Source organism: Sparus aurata, chromosome 21, assembly GCF_900880675.1.
Source record: "Sparus aurata chromosome 21, fSpaAur1.1, whole genome shotgun sequence".
NCBI lineage: Eukaryota > Metazoa > Chordata > Actinopteri > Spariformes > Sparidae > Sparus > Sparus aurata.
Genome location: NC_044207.1, coordinates 15,701,129 through 15,719,478, shown reverse-complemented (window position 1 = coordinate 15,719,478; position 18,350 = coordinate 15,701,129). Strand labels below are relative to the sequence as shown.

The 18,350-nt window shown below is 42.1% G+C and overlaps 2 protein-coding genes across 2 annotated transcripts in view; both read right to left on the bottom strand.

Annotated features, from left to right (window-relative positions):
- Positions 1-4,438, bottom strand: part of rab31 (RAB31, member RAS oncogene family) — a 28,983-nt gene extending 24,545 nt beyond the window's left edge. The window contains exons 1-3 of the mRNA XM_030402806.1: positions 4,198-4,438; positions 2,212-2,291; positions 1,266-1,347 (exon numbers count right to left, since the gene is read on the bottom strand). Coding sequence (XP_030258666.1) covers positions 1,266-1,347; positions 2,212-2,291; positions 4,198-4,233 — 198 coding nt within the window. The 5' untranslated portion in view covers positions 4,234-4,438. The remainder of the gene's footprint in view (positions 1-1,265; positions 1,348-2,211; positions 2,292-4,197) is intronic.
- A 1,118-nt stretch (positions 4,439-5,556) lies between these two features.
- Positions 5,557-17,894, bottom strand: ralbp1 (ralA binding protein 1). The gene is made up of 10 exons (XM_030403571.1): positions 17,766-17,894; positions 15,396-15,698; positions 11,028-11,459; positions 10,592-10,941; positions 9,932-10,093; positions 8,782-8,913; positions 8,420-8,530; positions 8,103-8,224; positions 7,880-8,000; positions 5,557-7,325 (listed from the first exon to the last, which is right to left on the bottom strand). The coding sequence occupies exons 2-10, from the start codon at positions 15,643-15,645 to the stop codon at positions 7,026-7,028; spliced, it is 1,980 nt and encodes a 659-aa protein (XP_030259431.1). The 5' UTR covers positions 15,646-15,698; positions 17,766-17,894; the 3' UTR covers positions 5,557-7,025.
- Between the last annotated feature and the right edge of the window lie 456 nt (positions 17,895-18,350).

Genomic DNA, 18,350 nt, shown 5'->3' with positions numbered 1-18,350 from the left:
GAATTAAGGATTGAGGAGGACAGTTGTAGAAGCAGCATCTGGATTTGTTCTTGGCACCAGATAAAATGGATTCTCCATTGCCTTGTTTTTCCTGATGACAGGTTTTTACTGAGCCCCAAGGACAGTGTACTTCCTCACTCAGAGGACAGTCTTGTCTCTTAGCATTTTTCTGTTAGGCAGCGCTAAAACATACAATACTGTACTTTGCTTTTATGTGTTTTGCCTATGTAGCATTTGTATCTCTTTAGTCTTCCATATGACAGCAGGATGGCTGGAAGACGTTTGGCTTGATTTTGAGATGAAAGGTGTGATATAAAAAACCTGCACCCTGTTCAAGTGTGGCATAACAAATTCATGATGTAATTAGGCTAAAACATCCTGTTTATTTTCACCTGCCTAATTTGGTTGGAAACTACAAAAACTACAAAAGTATTTTCCTGGATGAAGTTATCTTAATTACACTTTGTTCTTTTTATGAAATAAATGCAAAATTAGATTAGAAACATAGATCAGCATGTGATTACAGTTGCACAAGGTGCTTGTGTTGGGAACTATACCAGCATGCACAGCTACATGCCACATATTAATGGAAATTTGTCTAATTTTGTGTGCGTTTCTGCATTATTATTGGTTTGATTTTGTTCTAAATTGTGCTTCACAATGTTTAAGAATGAAAACATTCTTCCTATTTTTTCCCTGTCTGTTTCTAAATCTTTTCAAAGATTGTTTGTCTGTATTGTTTTGATTTGACTGTAAATGTTTATTGCATACCAGACCCAGAATCGTAATTAATTTGACCCAGCATTTGGGTAGAATATATAACAAATATGTGTGGTTGAAACAACCCAGATTAGCAGTTAATTTGACCCAGCATTTGGGTAGAATATTTAACTCATCTGTTATGTTAAAATAGACCAACCCATCTTGCTGGGTCAAATTAACTAATGCTGGGCCGGTGCTATAATGACCCAGCGGTTTGGTTATAAAACAGCCCAAATTGGGTTATTTTTAACTGTTTTTAGGGTGTGTGACGATACCACAGTCTTGTGAACTTTGAACCCCACGTGAATCATCCAATTTCACACCTAATAATATCTTTATGTCATGAGGACCTCTGACAGTGAAATGATTGTGTCACCGCTCGCTTCCTGGTGCAATTTGTCATGGAAAATTAACTTCTGAAAAAAGGTGATTCATACAGTCATGTGTGTTAACTTAAAGCAAACAGTTAATCATTGAGGAATTTCTGTTGTCGGTGCGCTCACCCTTTCCTGTCCGGCTGTATCCCAGATCAGAAATTTGTGCAGTTCATTTCCAGATGGCACTGTTTTGGTTAGGAATGATGCTCTGTGGATGATAAGGAGGATTTCACAACAGTGCTTCGACCCATGTTCTTTAAAAAGGCACAGGAAGCAAATCAGTACAAGTCAGCAGGAAACAAATAAGATGTTTGTCACTGAAGCCATGTTGCCTGGAAGCACTGAGGCCCGCAAAGCAACCATCAAAAAGGAAACAGCCAACACGATGCTAGGAGTGATAACAGTGGGCTCAAACATTTGTTTAGATATGACTTAATAACTTAGTGAATCATTAACTTTTAAAAGATCCATCTCTGTTTATGGCAGCCTAATGTTGCTGATGTCTTTTTGTGAACTGTTTCCTTTGGTGTGTTTAAGTTTGACATTGCTCTCATGTACAGAACATTTATTTGTATTTGTAATGAGGCTGCAACTTACAGTTTTGATTAATTGATTAGTTATTTGTTCTATGACATCTTTTAAAATATTTAGTAGGATTTGTTCTGATTTCTATGATCAATTAGATTATAATCAGCTATATGTTAGCAGACTTCACAACAAGTATAGAATATTTGATCAGAAATGTGTACCTATTGTGAAGAAGTGGCTTGAGTTAACACTGCATGCACTCAAACTGAAATAGATCGTTAGCCAATTCAGACTTTGAACTTAATTTATATCAAACCCTGACTTAATTTGAGACTATAAAAAGTGTGGCGCAAAGGTGGCTGAAGGTGAAAAAATATGAAGTATAATCTCTTGTAGGACAATCCTATCAAAATCGCAATATGGCAAAGTGCACGAAGCTGCATTTGACTGAAGTAAAATGTGTGCAGAAATAGCATTATTATGCAGTGCTGTGGTGTTGTACAGATGTCTCTGTCTTTTATATGACTTGTAACAATGCACTCACCCTATTGTGGGACTTATGTTGTGGTCAAAATGATCCTGAACAAATCGGCACACAATGCTGGATTTCCCAACTCCAGTGTCCTAAAAAGTCATGTAGCACATTAGTCACAGCACTCCCAACCCTCACATACACAGAGTCACAGGTCACTATTGATCCCTATTGATGAGGCAACTGTCTGGTCACATGCACAATCTGATGATTGGTTCAGGTTAGTCCACGAATTCCACAATTAGCTCTGAATTTAGTGGCAATATTACTTATTTGTGCAAGGCGATACATCTCCTAAAGAACAACTAAATTTACGTGAAAACATTAAAAGGTGCACAGTGCAGTTTTTTTGAATTTTAATATTGATAATAATTATTGGGCAATACTGCAAAAAAAAAAATCCATAACGGAATTAACAAGCTCTTCTCAGAAGGAAATAATGTCCGCAAACCAATGTTTGAAGCTAGAAAAGAGGCAGGGTCTGACACATATAAACAAAGTAAAACCGTATGAAATAGAGTGGAGTTGCAATGACGTTTTATTATGACCTAACCCGGAAGTTGAGTCACCCTGGTTCCCTCGACAAAAAGACTGAGATTACTGAATTGGATTTTGGATTATTGCCGAAAACAATCTCTGTGACAAACACAAGTTTATGATACCTACACGTTTTGTTCAGCAAGATAATCTTCACAGATGAACACCACTTTTGTGATTTTCAAAGTGTAAATTAAATCGCTAGAAGTAAAAAGCTAATATCAGGCTATAAACAGACCTCTTTGTAGTTACATGACTTTAACGGCATTGCCACAAAGCATCTCATCTTCAGTCTACAAGTTGTAAAGTTAGAGCCAGAATAGTTTGATAACCAAAATTGGACTGCAAAAACGGACTAGTCAGTAGCTGAGTCTCTGTAACAACCTCTGTAGTCACAATTAGCCACTTGTGTCAAGACACGCAAGCACATTTAAATTCATTGAAAAAAACTGACTTTGAGAGGAGGGAACCGGATGTGTAATAATGCTGACTGATTTCAGGGATTTAGGACTACAGACTGGACCACTCTATTGTTTTGTCCTTTAAGATGAGTTTGTTCATTCAGTCATGAACATGAAGAGACTTTGCTTATGTAGTTTGTTTAGGTTTGAGTGAATTAAGATATTTCTCTTCTGATTAAAATGTGTGCCCCAAAACTACATAATGCACCTTTAAAGGCTTCTTTGGCTGCCTGTCATCTACTCAATGCCTTTTGAGTGATCCAAGCATAAAGACAGCCCTTATCCCGGCTTTAAATACTTAAAGTATGAGTAAAATGATCCCACAGATCCCACAGATGGTCATGTCTACCTCTCCGAGCAGAGGGGTAACAAAAAAACCGTGAGGACAGACTGTGGTCGGCTAATAAAATGCTTGGTGAGCATGTCAGTGGCCTGTGTAGGAATGCACAGGCCTGGTAAACGTTAATGTAGCTCCTAGAGGACTCCAAGTCCCCTTTACTTCATTGATAAACTCCCACTTTGTAGTCCAAAATGTCTGTGGACGTCCCTGTAACCGTCTACAAACAGGGACTGCTGTTTTGCTAACGCAGCAGGAAATCTAATGGCTTGTAGCGGTCGGTCTGACGATGACGTAATGGATGCTAAACTGTCAGACCGTTAAAAAATAAAGACAGAAACATGCAGTTTGATACATTTACACGATTCTAAAGTGAAAATAGACGTGCAAGATGAGGAAAAGCGGGTGGAAGGAGACTGCTGCGCCCACCGGTCGATTAGCTATTGGTTTTCTGTCAACTAGCTAACAAAATAAGAGTTACATCCCCAAGTTTTCACACGACGATAAAGTAGCTAACGGACGTTTAAAAGCTAACCGACATTTCGCGTTCAAATTAGCTAGGTATCTCCCGTTAACGTCAAATAATGTTGTCGGTTAGTTTGAACGCAGCAGACAGAAGGAATTTTCCCCCAAAGTGGATCCACAAAAACATCTGCGACTTACCCCTAAAAGGCAAACTTTGAGCTCCCTTATAGCCATGGTAAGTCTTGGAAGTTTTTAAATCATAATTTCACAATAGTTCATCGGTGTCTTTGTTCCGTCATGCTTGAAAATCTGATTTTTTTTTCCTTCTCTCTCTCTCTCTCTCTCTCTCTCTCTTCTTGGATAAAAGAGAAACCCAGCCCCTGAGACAGACAGGCTGACCATCTACTTTCAACTGTCTGTGAAGCCATGGACATGACTACCACAACTGCCGGGGGTGATTTTCAAAATAAAACCTACGTAACCCTGTGCGTGCACTCCATGATAGAAAAATAGGGAAAAGAAACAAACAAACAAAGAAACAAAGGGGAGGAGAAGAAGAGGAAGTACATCATACAATGTATAATACACTACTAATATATATAAACATGAATCCCCTTTAAAGAGATATTCAGTTTTTTCACTCTGTTTTTTTCTTTTTTGCATACACAGGACCGAAATACACACACATGCGTTTTACAAAAATTTCAAGTATCACGTTTTAAACCTCAAAGTATATGGTATACTAATTTTCCTCATGATTTTAATGCTGTATCTCATAGTCACAAGCGCTGTGCAAGCAGTATTGTATTAAGTAAACAAAAGTTATGCTTAAAAGTAAGAGTAAAAGTACAGATATCATGTTAGAATATTACTTTTAGGAAGTGAAGTATTAGAAATGTTACCCTTTCAGGAAAAGGATGTGAAAACTGCCTTCACATAGTAATACACAAGTTATTCTTCTCTGCAAGGGTCAGATAATAATTTGCAAAACATATTTTACATTTCTATGTAGTTATAATGATAACTAATGATGTCTGTTTATGTTTCAGAGAGGAAGCTTTTAATCTAGATTTGAATTTATTCACCTAAAATTAATCTTATTTCATCTTGGTTGCAGTATTATTTAATGGAGAGACAAAACACAACAACCAATCTCCAGCCTGGTGAACATATTTCTATTAAGCTAAAGCGCTTTAACTTTGAAAGCAGTTTTACGTATATCCGGTCCTTCTTCTAGCTGTTTCTATCCTACTTGACACAACTACTTTCCAAATCGGAAATTTGTTTTGAAAAAACGGGTGGATCCACTATCTCTTAGGTATTAAGTCTTGATTCCGTTTCAAAATCCAGCACGAAAAAACAAAAACACCTCGCTTCCTCCAAATGGATGCGAAAGTTTTATTAAGAAGCTCATTGGGCTCGGAGAGGTAAAAGGATTCGGAGACTGTGTAATGGAAAATAGGAATCACTAAATATGGACCACACTTCCAGCCAACATAGCTGAGTAAAAAGGTAGGCAGGCTGCGTGTCAGAGAAAGAGACAGAAATTCAGATAAATCATTTGGATCGACACTTTATTTTTCACAGCATTATTCTGTCTGCAACAATAAGCTACAAAAGCTTGGAACAATATGAAAATAACCTCATGAGAAGCTTCTGAGCCCAATCAAGCATTTATCTGTTTCGGTCACAGGATTAATAACAACACACTGAATCAAGAGTCCAGATGAGATTGCTTTGATTTGCCCGTGACCAAAGCAGGGGCAGTCACACTAGCATACTCCATATAGGTCATTAATAATAAAAAAAAGAGAACATGTGACAAAACATAAGAGCTGAAAATACAGTATGTTTGCAATTTTACAATAATATACACAAACGTTAAGTAAGTCAGGCTATGCCTTTGCTTTAAATATCACTGAACAATGACAGTACTTTGCAATAGTCATGGATCAGATGTGTAATGAAATGATTGACTTGTAATCTTGAGGTTTTGTTTTTTTTTTGTGTATATTTTTACTCACTTCCAACTGATGCCACGAATAACTCCGCACATCGAGAGTTAAAAAACAGAATCAAATGCACAACAAAACTAAACTCTTCCTGCGCGTCTCTGCACACATTCTGGCGACGAGAATCACCACTACAGATTTGTTTTTCCATCATAAGACTGGACAAATGTTTGTGCAAGAGAGTTAGAGATAACAGAAGACGATTGCACTACAGAGCCAAGTGTGACTGTAACAACGCTGCCTCCAGCTCTGATGGATATGCTTTTGTTGCGTATTTGTTGTCCGTTCGTGTTTTAATGCACTGGTCAATTGCGTGATACAACACCCACTGTGTTTATGTGCATCTGCTGTTCAAAGAAAACAAAGCATCTACAATATATTTATACATTAATTCATATATTACTAAAAAGCTCAAATTTAAAATTAATGTATTTCTTGGATAGTCATCCGTATTCTTTAGAATACTACTTAAATATATAATATATAGATAGACCAATCATAGATTTCTTCATTATTCAAAGAGCTTTTTGTATTAGTGGTTCTCTGGGGAAACATATCCAGGTCTGGCATCTTCAGTTATGGCACAGTGGTCTCTATCCTAACATGTCAAATTTGCATCTAGGTGAGCAACATAGTGAGATACAGGGGCTGAGATTATCTGGTTTATAAGCGTTTCTTGAGCCCTTACCAGCGAAAAAAATAAACTTTATGTCCTAAACTGGCATGACGCTCTCCTCTCACCCTCTTCTTCCTTCATACAGGCTTGGCACTGTGAGTTTGAAAATATGGTCCACCTATTGTCTCTCAGCAGCAGCCAGTTGTCCGCTACAGAAGCTACTCAATTTCTACTCGTTTGTGTTTTGCATGGGAAAATAAGAAACAAGGTATTTGATTTCTGCTAGAAGAGTCAAAGACAGTAACATATTTTTCCATGGCTGCCACTTAGTGGGCGCATTTACTACTAAATTCTTGGATCCAGCAAATCTCCAGTGACAACTGAGCCACCATGACATCTCACATGTTGGCATCCCTCCTGTCTTTGCTCGGCGAGGGCTTCGAAGGATCCTTGGCTGCCTTGCCGTTGGCCGGGACAGCGGGGTCAGCACCAGCGGCTGCCGGGATGACAGAGCGTTTGTTTTGCTCCTCACTGCGGGGCTCTGGGCTCGGGTGCGCGGGCAGGGCCTGCTCGGCCGGCGGCTGGACGGTCAGTTCCTGCTGCAGTTTGTGGCTCTGCAGGAGGCGAAGCTGGACGCGGAGCTCCAGGATTGCTTCCTGCTCCTCATGGATGGCTTGGTTCAGGTGTGTGTTTTTGTTCTATGGTGCGATAAAAACACAGCCAGTGCTTTAAAACCAAGCAGTTCTTTGACAGTATTTACAGAGAAAATATCTATTCTATAATGATAACATCTTTAGACAAAAACATGTTCAGACAAAAAATCACACCTGAAATTAATGAGTATTCTGTAAAAACTCAACACACTTAAGGAACAGTTCACCCTAAAATCAAAAATACATATTTCTCGACTAAAATGTAGTGCTTTTAATCCATCTAAACTCTCCAGGTTTTGAAGATATTGGCCATAGAGATGTCTGCCTTGTCTTGTATACAATGGAACTAGATGGCACTCTTGCGGCTTGCGATGCTCAACATGACAAAAAATACATTTGAAAATCTCAACAGTATTGTCTCTTTTTCAAGATAAGGCAGATATCTTATGGTGATATCTCTGAAACTCAACAGCTCACACCAAAAAAATCCAGAACAAAAACAGCACAACAGGTTAAAAGGAAAATATGTCAATTTGATTTATGGGGTGAACTTTCCCTTTAAGTCTAACTTTAAGGCGGGGGCTGAATGCTTTTCTCACCTCCAGTTCCTCATTTTGCTTCTGCAGGTCTTCAAGAATCATCTGCAGCTCTTCCTCATCTTCACTCTCACTTTCACTGTCAGATGAATATTCCTCTGTCTCACTGCGGCCCTGCTGCCGACTGAGGAACACAATGCTCGGTTACAGCTGACACCTTACGTGCGCACTATTACATCGTGTTACATCATATTTACTACCTGAAATGGTTTCAGTCTTGGTTTACCTCTGAATGTCTGCAATCTCCGCTCGCAGTCTCTCAATTTCTTCCTTCTCTGTTGCAATCTGCCTGCGGAGCACCTGCTCAAGAGAGATCAGCTCCTCCTGCTCTGTTAGGATCTCATTTTCCTGATAGTGGAAAGGAAGTGAGGGACAACACATACTCATTCTATCACAGGTTTATACATGACGTTTAGTCAGAGTAAAACAGGAATAAGTGGAAGATTTTTAAAAACAATTTCTAGTTTTAAGATGCATATCGAATGGTATTTATTGGTGTGAGTAAACTTTATAAAAGTGTTAGTGTGTGTTTGAATGACTCACCTGAGCTAAGAGGAGGTTGATTACTTCCTCTTCATTCTCAGTCATTTCCTCTTTTGAAACATCCTCCTTTGAGAGACTAGCTATCTCCTGGGCGATCTTGCTCTCACACTCCTGAAGAGCAAAAGGAGGAAAGATACAGAAATGAGGCACAATAGTCAAACAAGTGAACCTTGGTCCTTAAAAACAGCATTTTTTTCTGCATTAACCATCTTGAAATTAAGCAGAAGCACTAGAAATGCACAGTGGTGCTCCAACTGAGCAGGCAACCGCTCTGAATATGTTGGTACAATTGTCATTGTTCTTATAAAAAAATAAAATAAAACCATACATTCACACACATACAGTATCCAGAAACAACCCACCTGACGTTTGGCCTCCCTCAGTTTGCGTTTTAGAGCGGTCAGGATTCTCTGAACCTCCCACAGCCGCTCCTCTTTAGATAAATCCTTCACCCCTGCCTGCAGGTCCCTGTGCAGGCAGTTCAGCAGGAACTCCTAAAACACATTTTTATACAATTTCAGAAGTTTGTGACACTTTCTCCACAATAACTTATGGTGAGTGAGTGCCATAGTCAAACAAGCGTCAATTCATTAATAACAGTTATACATGAAACTTGTCATCCTTGAGTAATGATCATTAAAAGTACAGAAATCTACTGAAGATAGAAGAAAGTCAGCACGTCTGCCATAAACCTTACATGTCATCCTTCATTACTGAAAACATTTGTATTGACTAATGTAATGTAATGGTCTAATATGAAAACATCTTATTTCCAATGCAATATTTCTTGTGAAAGGTGGAGGAGACAGAAGCCTTTTCCCTGAGATGACATTCAAGAGCCTTGTAAGGTATTCTTTATCACCAAATTGCTAATATTAAAGTTAACATGTCTTCCATTTATGTTTATTTTGCAGTGTGATGCATAGAAATTAAATGGCAGGAACTCCAGGCACATGATGACAAAAGATCAAGTGCAGGCACACTAAGAAACAGGCAAAGATACAAAAACTTCTGCACTGCTGACTAAACAATGCAATATAAATAGAAGCTGCTTACTTTGCTAGATTCTTGCTGCATTACTACATTTCTACCATGGAAGACTTGCGTCCCTGCTTAGAGTGGGGACAAATTTTCATTTGTTTACCTAAAATAAGATTCTTCATTCTTCTTCTTCAGCTGTTCATTTAATATGAGTTGCAGCGAGGAGACAGTAAACTTAGCTTAGAACAACAGTAGAAATGGGCAAACAGCTACCTTGGCTCTGTCCAGTAAAAAATAATCCACTTAATACCGCCTTAAAACATTATTTATGTACATGTGACATCTAGTTGGTATGTAAAAATGACAAGTTGCAGTTTTATGGAGGGTTAGGTGCGGGATATTAAACAGACAGATGTGAGAATAATATCTCTCTCCCAAAATCAAACTATTCCTTTAAGTTCCATTGATCAATTTTCTCAATAAAATGATGGACTAAAATGAACAAATTGTCTGCAGCGGGAGTGAACCCACCTGTCGCCGGATCTCCTCTTTAATGCTCTCCTGGGTCTCGGGCAGCGCCGGCATCGTGGCCATGTTGGACCAGCGGAGTGGCCGCACAACCGGCTTCAGGACCACGTCTCCAAACAGCTCCCTCACGTGTGTGAAGAACATGTAGAGAACACGGTTCCCGATCTGAACAAATAAGTGAGGACATCTAGTGTCAGACCTCAGCATAAAACTGAATCATTTCTGCTACACCCTCTCCACATCACAAACTCCTGCATATTTACTCAGCCCGATTAAACTGACCCTGGACTCTGCTCATTAATTGAAGAAAGTGTTTATTTAACAGTGTTGTGGCTACTGCTGCTGTTAGTTCAGAATAAGTGGAGCAGCCACAGAGATGGGTTTCCTACGGGGATAAATTAGCTTCACTAAACTAGGCCAGGGTTTTAGAGATGAACCGAGGATTTGATCCAATAAAAACTTGGTTGGGTTGTTGCTAAGGGGAGGTTTCTTATCTTTGAGGTACACAGCCTGAGACCAAGACCCATTTGTCTATTTGATGTTCAGTTTGCCTGTTGCTGTTCAACTGCTGCTCTCCACTCTCTCTGTCCCATTTCCTTCCTTTGTAATCTTTTCCCATGAATCTCAAATTCTATTTGCTCAGCATAATTCGTCCTCTCTGACCTGTATGGTTGGGTTAAGGACGATGGAGATGTTCTGGATATTCATCTTGGTGTCCGCCTCTCTGGCGATGACGTGGTCCATGTGCGTGACGACCCAAGAGAGAACAAGTCGGCTATCCGCCGGCACCTCGGCCAGCAGCCTCTGGAACTCCGACACCTTCTCGGCCTCCACTTGACGTCCGCAGGCATCCTCAAAGCGCTGCGCCAGATCCCGGCCTAGCAGGTTCTCAGGCAGCTCACGTAGGTACTGCTTCAGCAGGCTGGCAACCGTGTGGGGGTCATACTCCTCAAGGCAGGGGCACTCCTCACGGTCATATGCTGCTTTCAGTTCATCCACTTTGGACTTCATACCTGAGAGGGAGGGAAACTGATGTGAGTATCAACCAGACATACTTATTTCTCAAATTTTTGCATTTGGTTGGATAAAGTTTCTCTACCTGAGACCCGGTAGATGCCTTCACACTTCATGCCATAACTTTCAATGTAGTCCACACATTCTCTGAAGATGGCGGGCAGCTGGATACCATCATACAGAGCCGTCCTCTTGACAGCTTCAGCCAGAGGTGCTCCAAAGATGGGCCTGAAGGTGGGGATCTCCACTGGGACTGGCTCTGCCTCTGTTGTCGGTTTCTTCTTCTTCTTCTTCTCCTTCCACTGTTTGACCACATCTGCAGCCGTCAGGTCCTTAGACTTCTTATCCTTGGCCTTGTCCTCCTTTGGGCCCTTCTCCTTCACCTTGAAGTCCTTTTCCTTCTTCTTAGAGAAACTCGGCTTCTTGAACACGTGGATTCCTTTGGAGCGCTTCATCTTGGACGGGCTCTCTGCTTCGTCTGCTGAACTGTCCTCCTGGAAGGCGGCGTAGCCCTCCGCTGTGACAGTAAAGAAAGAGTAGTGAGAGGCAAAAATAGGGTTAGTTCTGAGGGGAGAGACACCCCTGGTTTCTTATCCTCCTCTTACGACAGAACCATAATAGCAGTGAAATAGAAACAGGAAGAGGGATGTGTGAGCGAGTGAAGATAGCAAAGGAGGGGAGAATGGGGACTTGGAAAAGAGGTCAGCCACCGATTTAGCATAGCTCCCACTGCACCTTATGCCTCTCCGCTCCAGAACAGACTCAGTTGAAATATTATTCCTCTGAGTAAACAGCTTCAGAAAAGATTTAAAGAAAGGCCTCTTCACAGTTTTTGTCTCTTCTAATCATCTCTCTCTGGGTTACCTCTCAGACAAATAAACAGACCCTGTTTATCACACCACTGCCCGAGACACACCTTCACTGGGTGTGCTCTGAATCTGTCTATCTCTTCCTCTCTCCCACCGTACACTTGTGTAAGAGCTAAATACAGACATGGAAAAAGCCTTATACTAACTGAGCCCGACAATTACGCATACTCCTTTTACACAGACATGGAACAGGTTCAGTTGAAGTTCACACACTGAATTTCGATACACCTGAAGCATTCTGACCAAAATTAAAGTGGTTGGGAGCAAGGAATTCAGCAGTAACCAAATAATAACAGGGTTCCTTGATATGAAGTGTGAACATGACAGCATCAGTGGGCGTATCCGATTCTACAGGTTGGAAAGTGAGGAGGACCACTGTCACCTAATTGTCTTCTCTCCTCTGCCCAGCAGAATACATTTTCATCAGTGTCCATTTGTTGGATGGTTTGTCAGCAGGATTACACAAAATCTACTTAACAGATTTCCACACAACTTAGATGAAGGATGAGTCTTAGCCAAGAATAGACCAAATTAACTTTTGTTGCACATCCAGATAAAGGAATGGATCCAGGAGTTTCCGTTCTCACTCTCTTTAACATCACAAGATAGGGAGCATTTCAACATTTTAGTTCATTTCTCAGGGAACAATGCATGGATCTTGACAATAATCAGGTGGCTGGTATCTACGAGTGAGAACAATTTCATGCGGATAAAGGGGACTGTTGGGCCTTTGCAAACGACAAAACAAAAGGTTGCGAGTTATCAGTGCAATCTGCCTTCTTGCTACTACTGTTTGCTTTTGTTGTGCATCTTCCCCTGCTAATAATGCACCTTTGATTATGATGGTTCTGTTTAAAACTGGCAGAAATGTGGGCTGGTTTGCAGGATTGGACCGAGTTTCCACAGGTATCAACAGCCAGCAGGAAGGAAAGTAATGACAGTCTCTTTAGTAACAACTACTGCTGAGGAGACTTTCAGAAAACATTACAATGTTATTCAGTCCTCTGCTGCACTAACGCTGGAGCTCAGTGGCCTGTAGCAAATACAAATGTTCATATTTTCAACAAATCCTCTGACAATAGCCTTATGTGCTGGCATCCCTGTGGAGGCTGGGGATATCGAACCTGAATGGACGATGTTCAGAGCTTCCATTGTTGAAGCTGCAGCTGTGTCCTGTGGCCATAGGGTCTTAGGTGCCTCAAGGGGTGGCAACCCTCGGACACCGTGGTGGACACCGGTGGTCAGGGAGGCCGTCCGACTGAAGAAGGAGTCCTTCAGGGACATGTTGTCCCGGGGGACTCCTGAGGCAGTTTTGGGGTACCGACGGGTGGCAGCCGCAGCTGTGGCAGAGGCAAAGCAGCGGGTGTGGGAGGAGTTTGGCGAGGCCATGGAGAAGGACTTTCAGGCGGCGCCAAGGCGCTTCTGGAAAACTGTCCGCCACCTCAGGAGGGGGGAACGGGGAACCATCCAAGCTGTGTACAGCGGGGATGGGACCTTGTTGACTTCGACTGAGGAGGTTATAGGGCGGTGGAAGGAGTACTTTGGTGACCTCCTGAATCCCACTCAGCCACCCTCTGTAATGGAGACAGAGCTAGAGGATGATGGGGTATCGTCGCCGATTTCCCTGGGTGAAGTCACTGTGGTAGTCAAACAACTCCACAGTTGCAAAGCCCCAGGGATCGATGAGATACCACCAGAAATGCTGAAGGCTCTGGGTGTTGAGGGGCTGTCTTGGTTGACACGCCTCTTCAACATTGCGTGGGGGTCGGGGTCGGTGCCGAAGGAGTGGCAAACAGGTGTGGTGGTCCCTCTCTTTAAGAAAGGGGACCAGAGGGTGTGTGCCAATTACAGAGGTATCACACTACTCAGCCTGCCTGGGAAAGTCTACTCCAAGGTACTGGAAAGGAGGGTCCGGCCGATTGTCGAACCTCAGATTGAAGAGGAACAATGCAGATTCCGTCCTGGTCGTGGAACAACGGACCAGCTCTTTACTCTGGCAGGGGTCTTGGAGGGGGCCTGGGAGTACAATCTCCCAGTCCACATGTGTTTTGTGGATCTGGAGAAGGCGTACGACCGGGTCCCCCGAGATGTTCTGCGGGAGGTGCTGCAGGAGTATGGGGTGAGGGGGTCCCTTCTCAGGGCCATCCAATCCCTATATTCTCAAAGAGAGAGCTGTGTGCGTATACTCGGGAGTAAGTCGGACTTGTTCCAAGTGGGTGTTGGCCTCCGCCAGGGCTGTGCCTTGTCCCCAATCCTGTTTGTGATTTACATGGACAGGATTTCGAGGCGCAGTCGTGGTATGGAGGGGTTACAGGTCGTTAACCTTAAGATCGCATCACTGCTTTTTGCGGATGATGTGGTCTTGATGGCATCATCGGCTGTAGATCTACAACGCTCATTGGATCAGTTCGCAGCTGAGTGTGAAGCGGCAGGGATGAGGATCAGCACCTCTAAATCTGAGGCCATGGTTCTAAGTAGGTAACCGGTGGATTGCCTACTCCAGGTGGGGAATGTGTCCTTGCCCCAAGTGAAGGAGTTCAAGTACCTCAGGGTTTTGTTCACGAGTGAGGGGATGATGGGGCGTGAGATTGACAGGAGAGTCGGAGCAGCGGGTGCGGTGTTGCATGCGCTTCACCGCACGGTTGTGACGAAAAGGGAGCTGAGCCAAAAGGCAAAGCTCTCGATCTACCGGTCAATCTTCGTCCCTACCCTCACCTATGGTCATGAGCGATGGGTCATGACCGAAAGAATGAGATCGCGGGTACAAGCGGCCGAAATGGGTTTTCTTCGCAGGGTGGCCGGGGTCTCCCTTAGAGATAGGGTAAGAAGCTCAGCCATCCGGGAGGGACTCGGAGTACAGCCGCTGCTCCTCTGCGTGGAAAGGAGCCAGTTGAGGTGGTTCGGGCATCTGATGAGGATGCCACAAGGGCGCCTTCCTAGGGAGGTGATCCTGGCACGTCCAACTGGGAGGAGACCTAGGGGTAGACCCAGGACCAGGTGGAGGGATTATATCTCTTCTCTGGCCTGGGAGCGCCTGGGGATTCCCCAGTCAGAGTTAGCCAATGTGGCCGGGGAAAGGGATGTCTGGGACTCGCTACTGAAGCTGCTGCCCCTGCGACCCGATTCTGGATAAGCGGTTGACAATGGATGGATGGATGGATGGTTAAAGACATTTAAGAACTCTTTCTTGAAGCACTGTCCTTCACTCAATTGCATGCCAACCATATATTGACCAAGTATTATTATGAGATATTAGACCATACCAAGTACAATTTACACACCGAACTCCTTTTAACATTTTACGTAACAAACATTTTTACTAGAAGGCTCCTCGTTCTGTTTAGTTACAGTTAAAGACTTACTGATAAGTCAGAGAAAATATTAAAGGATTGGTTTGACAGACGTTCTTAGCATAAAGTCATTTTCAGAGCAATTACCCGTTTCCTTTAGTTTTTACAAAGCATAGAAAATGGCTGAATCACAAAATGTCCAGTAAGTGACCTTGTGTCCAGTAAGTCAATGAAACTCTTAGTTCAACGGTAAACAATACATCATCAGCCTTAAATCACAGGATCATCTCTTACTCCTTTTCTCCTTCTTCTTGAACTTGTTCTTCTTCTTGCTGTGCTCTTTGTCGTCGTCTGAGACGTAGGCATCTGGTGCCTCGTGGTGGTGGCCATCGTGAGGTGGAGACGGTTCCCCGGTGCGGTACAAGCCAGGGAACTTAGTGGGACTGATCTCCTCAGAGCTGGGGGTGCGGGCCACGCCCCCTGGGTGCTCAGCCCTCCTCTGCTCTGCAGGGCTGCTGCTGGGGGGCAGGAAGCACTCAGTCATGGCTGCTCTGGCCTTATCACTCCTCTGACTGGCACATCACCTCTCCATCACACCTGCAGTGGGCAGAAACACGAGATGCTAACACACTGCAACCCTGCATTATACTTCGAGATTATCTTATTATTCCTACTGCCTGTTATCCACATGTCATCTGCCGCTGACTTAAGTGAAGGCAGTGGTAAGTTTTATTTTTAATTACATTTGGATGGAAATGATTAAATCTGATGATTATTTTTGTTATTGAGGTTCAAGGTTAGATTAATTATCATTTTACAACGAAACGCAGGTTGTGTCTCCAAGAAACAAATTAGTCTTTAATGGTGGTTTAATTGTGTGTCAGTTAATTCAATTAATTAGTTAACTGTTATTTTGTTTAGAATTATCTTAACTAGTTCATAGTAATGCATTAGAGGAGTCAATTCATTCATTAACTGAATTCACAATTTAGTCTATAAGTGACATCTTAAAATTGCTTCTTTTGTCCCATCAAAAGTCCAGAGCCCAGAATATTCATTCACCATCATAAATTACATAGAAAAGCAGCAAATCCCAACATTTCTGAGGCTGGAACCAGCAGATGTCACCTTCTGGAGAACGAGATTTGTAGGCTTGGGCATCTCTGCTGCACTAAACAATCACTGTAACACTGTTCGTCAAACATTTTACCGTCTGATCTGAATCTGATTATACTTCCATTAATTTTGCAGCCCTTATAACAATGTTAGGACGCATTATCACAACACAAATGTACATTAGTGACAATAACGAGATAAGCACCACAGTAAAAGCACAGACTAAATGGTCTTTCATCACTTGGCTTTAGATTTAGAAACCACGTCAATCCAAGTGGACAAAAGTGCAAAACACAGCTGTAATACATTTTAAAAAATTAGACAAAAAAACTTAATGCTAATGTATAATGAACATAGATTATTTCTTCAGGTAAAATGCAATAATGTACACAAAATGAGTTATTTTCCATCCCAACCAAGATTCAAATCTGCAGCAGACCTATTGATCTGTTATCCAAACCCAAACACTGTGTAAACAGAAAGGTAATAGCACATTAAATCAAGCTTCCTGTATCTTCTTTCTGTCTTTCCTGAACCTTTTAGTGATCACTGTACGAACAAGACAGCTGCAACAGTAATCTCCACCCACCAGATGGGGCTCTGCTATATGAACAGTCACATCCTCCATGTCCTGCTTCGATCAACATGCCAGTTCTGACATCCACAGTCAGCAAAATCCAAACTGCAGTCATCAACCACGGAAACTGTTACTTAACAGAGAGACAGTCCTGATTACGACTGCAGATCCGCAGTTATGGGTTAATTTAATGAGCTGAATGTTTGGACGATCAACTGAAACAACACTGAGACTGTCTGCATTGTTTATGTTCAATTAAGCACCTCTGCAGTCAGGTTTTAGGAAGTAGATTAAATAACGTTATAACTGGAAGGGTGTTGCGTGTTTAAAAGAGATAAATCCTACGTACGTTATTACTGTGAGATGTTTCTCAAACTGACAGCAGGTTATACACGTCTTCTCCTGTTACATATTATTACTATTAACACATTTAAGTTTCTCCATGAAAATACGCTAAAACAGTGTAGACATATGTAATAAATGATGCACCACAACAGCCTTATGTTCACTAACACTGTCCTAATTAAAGCCGGGAGACAAAATCTATTAATAAAGCCTGTTTGTCTGTCTGACTGACATCTTAATCTTTCTTCGCTGTGGGCAGATTATCCTCACTATTTCCTGCTTTCACGTGAAAACTTATCAAGCACAACCAGCCAGACATCATCATCTTGCTATTAAAATACCCAGGATACTTTCTGTGTTAGTGAATTTAAGCATATGTACAGTAAAACCAGCCAGAAAGTAGAAGCTCTCCTCTGAATGGAGGGGCCCATATGCTAACGTACGTTCAGCTAGCTGCCAACCCGCTAAGCTAGCTGATTAGCCAGCCCCACCGTCACAATTAAAGCTCCCGTTTCCTCCAAACAAACCCTACGTGACATATATAGTTAGCTACATGTACTCAACTATGTTCTACAACCGCTGTACTGTCGTTGAACACGTAAAACACACAAGACAAGAAACTTTACCAAGAACTATCCCGTTCGGTCAATTTCAGACTGGAGCTTCCGGATGTCTCTATTCTAAATAAACCCATCTGCGCTTGCGCAGCAGCCAAGATGCCCACTGGGAAATGTAGTTCGAAAGTGTATGAATCAATTCCTGGGAACTTTCACCACAAATGTATAGTCTATGTAGTTTGTTTTTTTTGGTCAGAGAATGATCTGGAATTAATGAGGCATGTTTAGGCTGTGGTATCACTCTGATCTTAAAACAAAGTCTGCTGTTATAGAAGTGTAAAAATAATCTGTCAAACAATGTTTTGAAAAGCAACTTGAATCCAAATTTGGTGAAACCACTTGCTACTCTGAATCATGTGTACTTTCCCAAACGCTGCGGTTGTGCTCAGAGGACTGGTGGTCATCCCGACATATGCAACACATTAGGCCTCTGATCTTTGTTGGCACCGTCCGCTCCAAACCCACAGCTGCAATGGCGAATTGAGGTCGTGATTCAATATCATAAAAACAGACAAACAAGGTCTCATTGTTCGTCTGGTACATTAGTCTGTGCAAACTGCTGTTGCATGCCAATTGGGAACAGAATCAGTGATA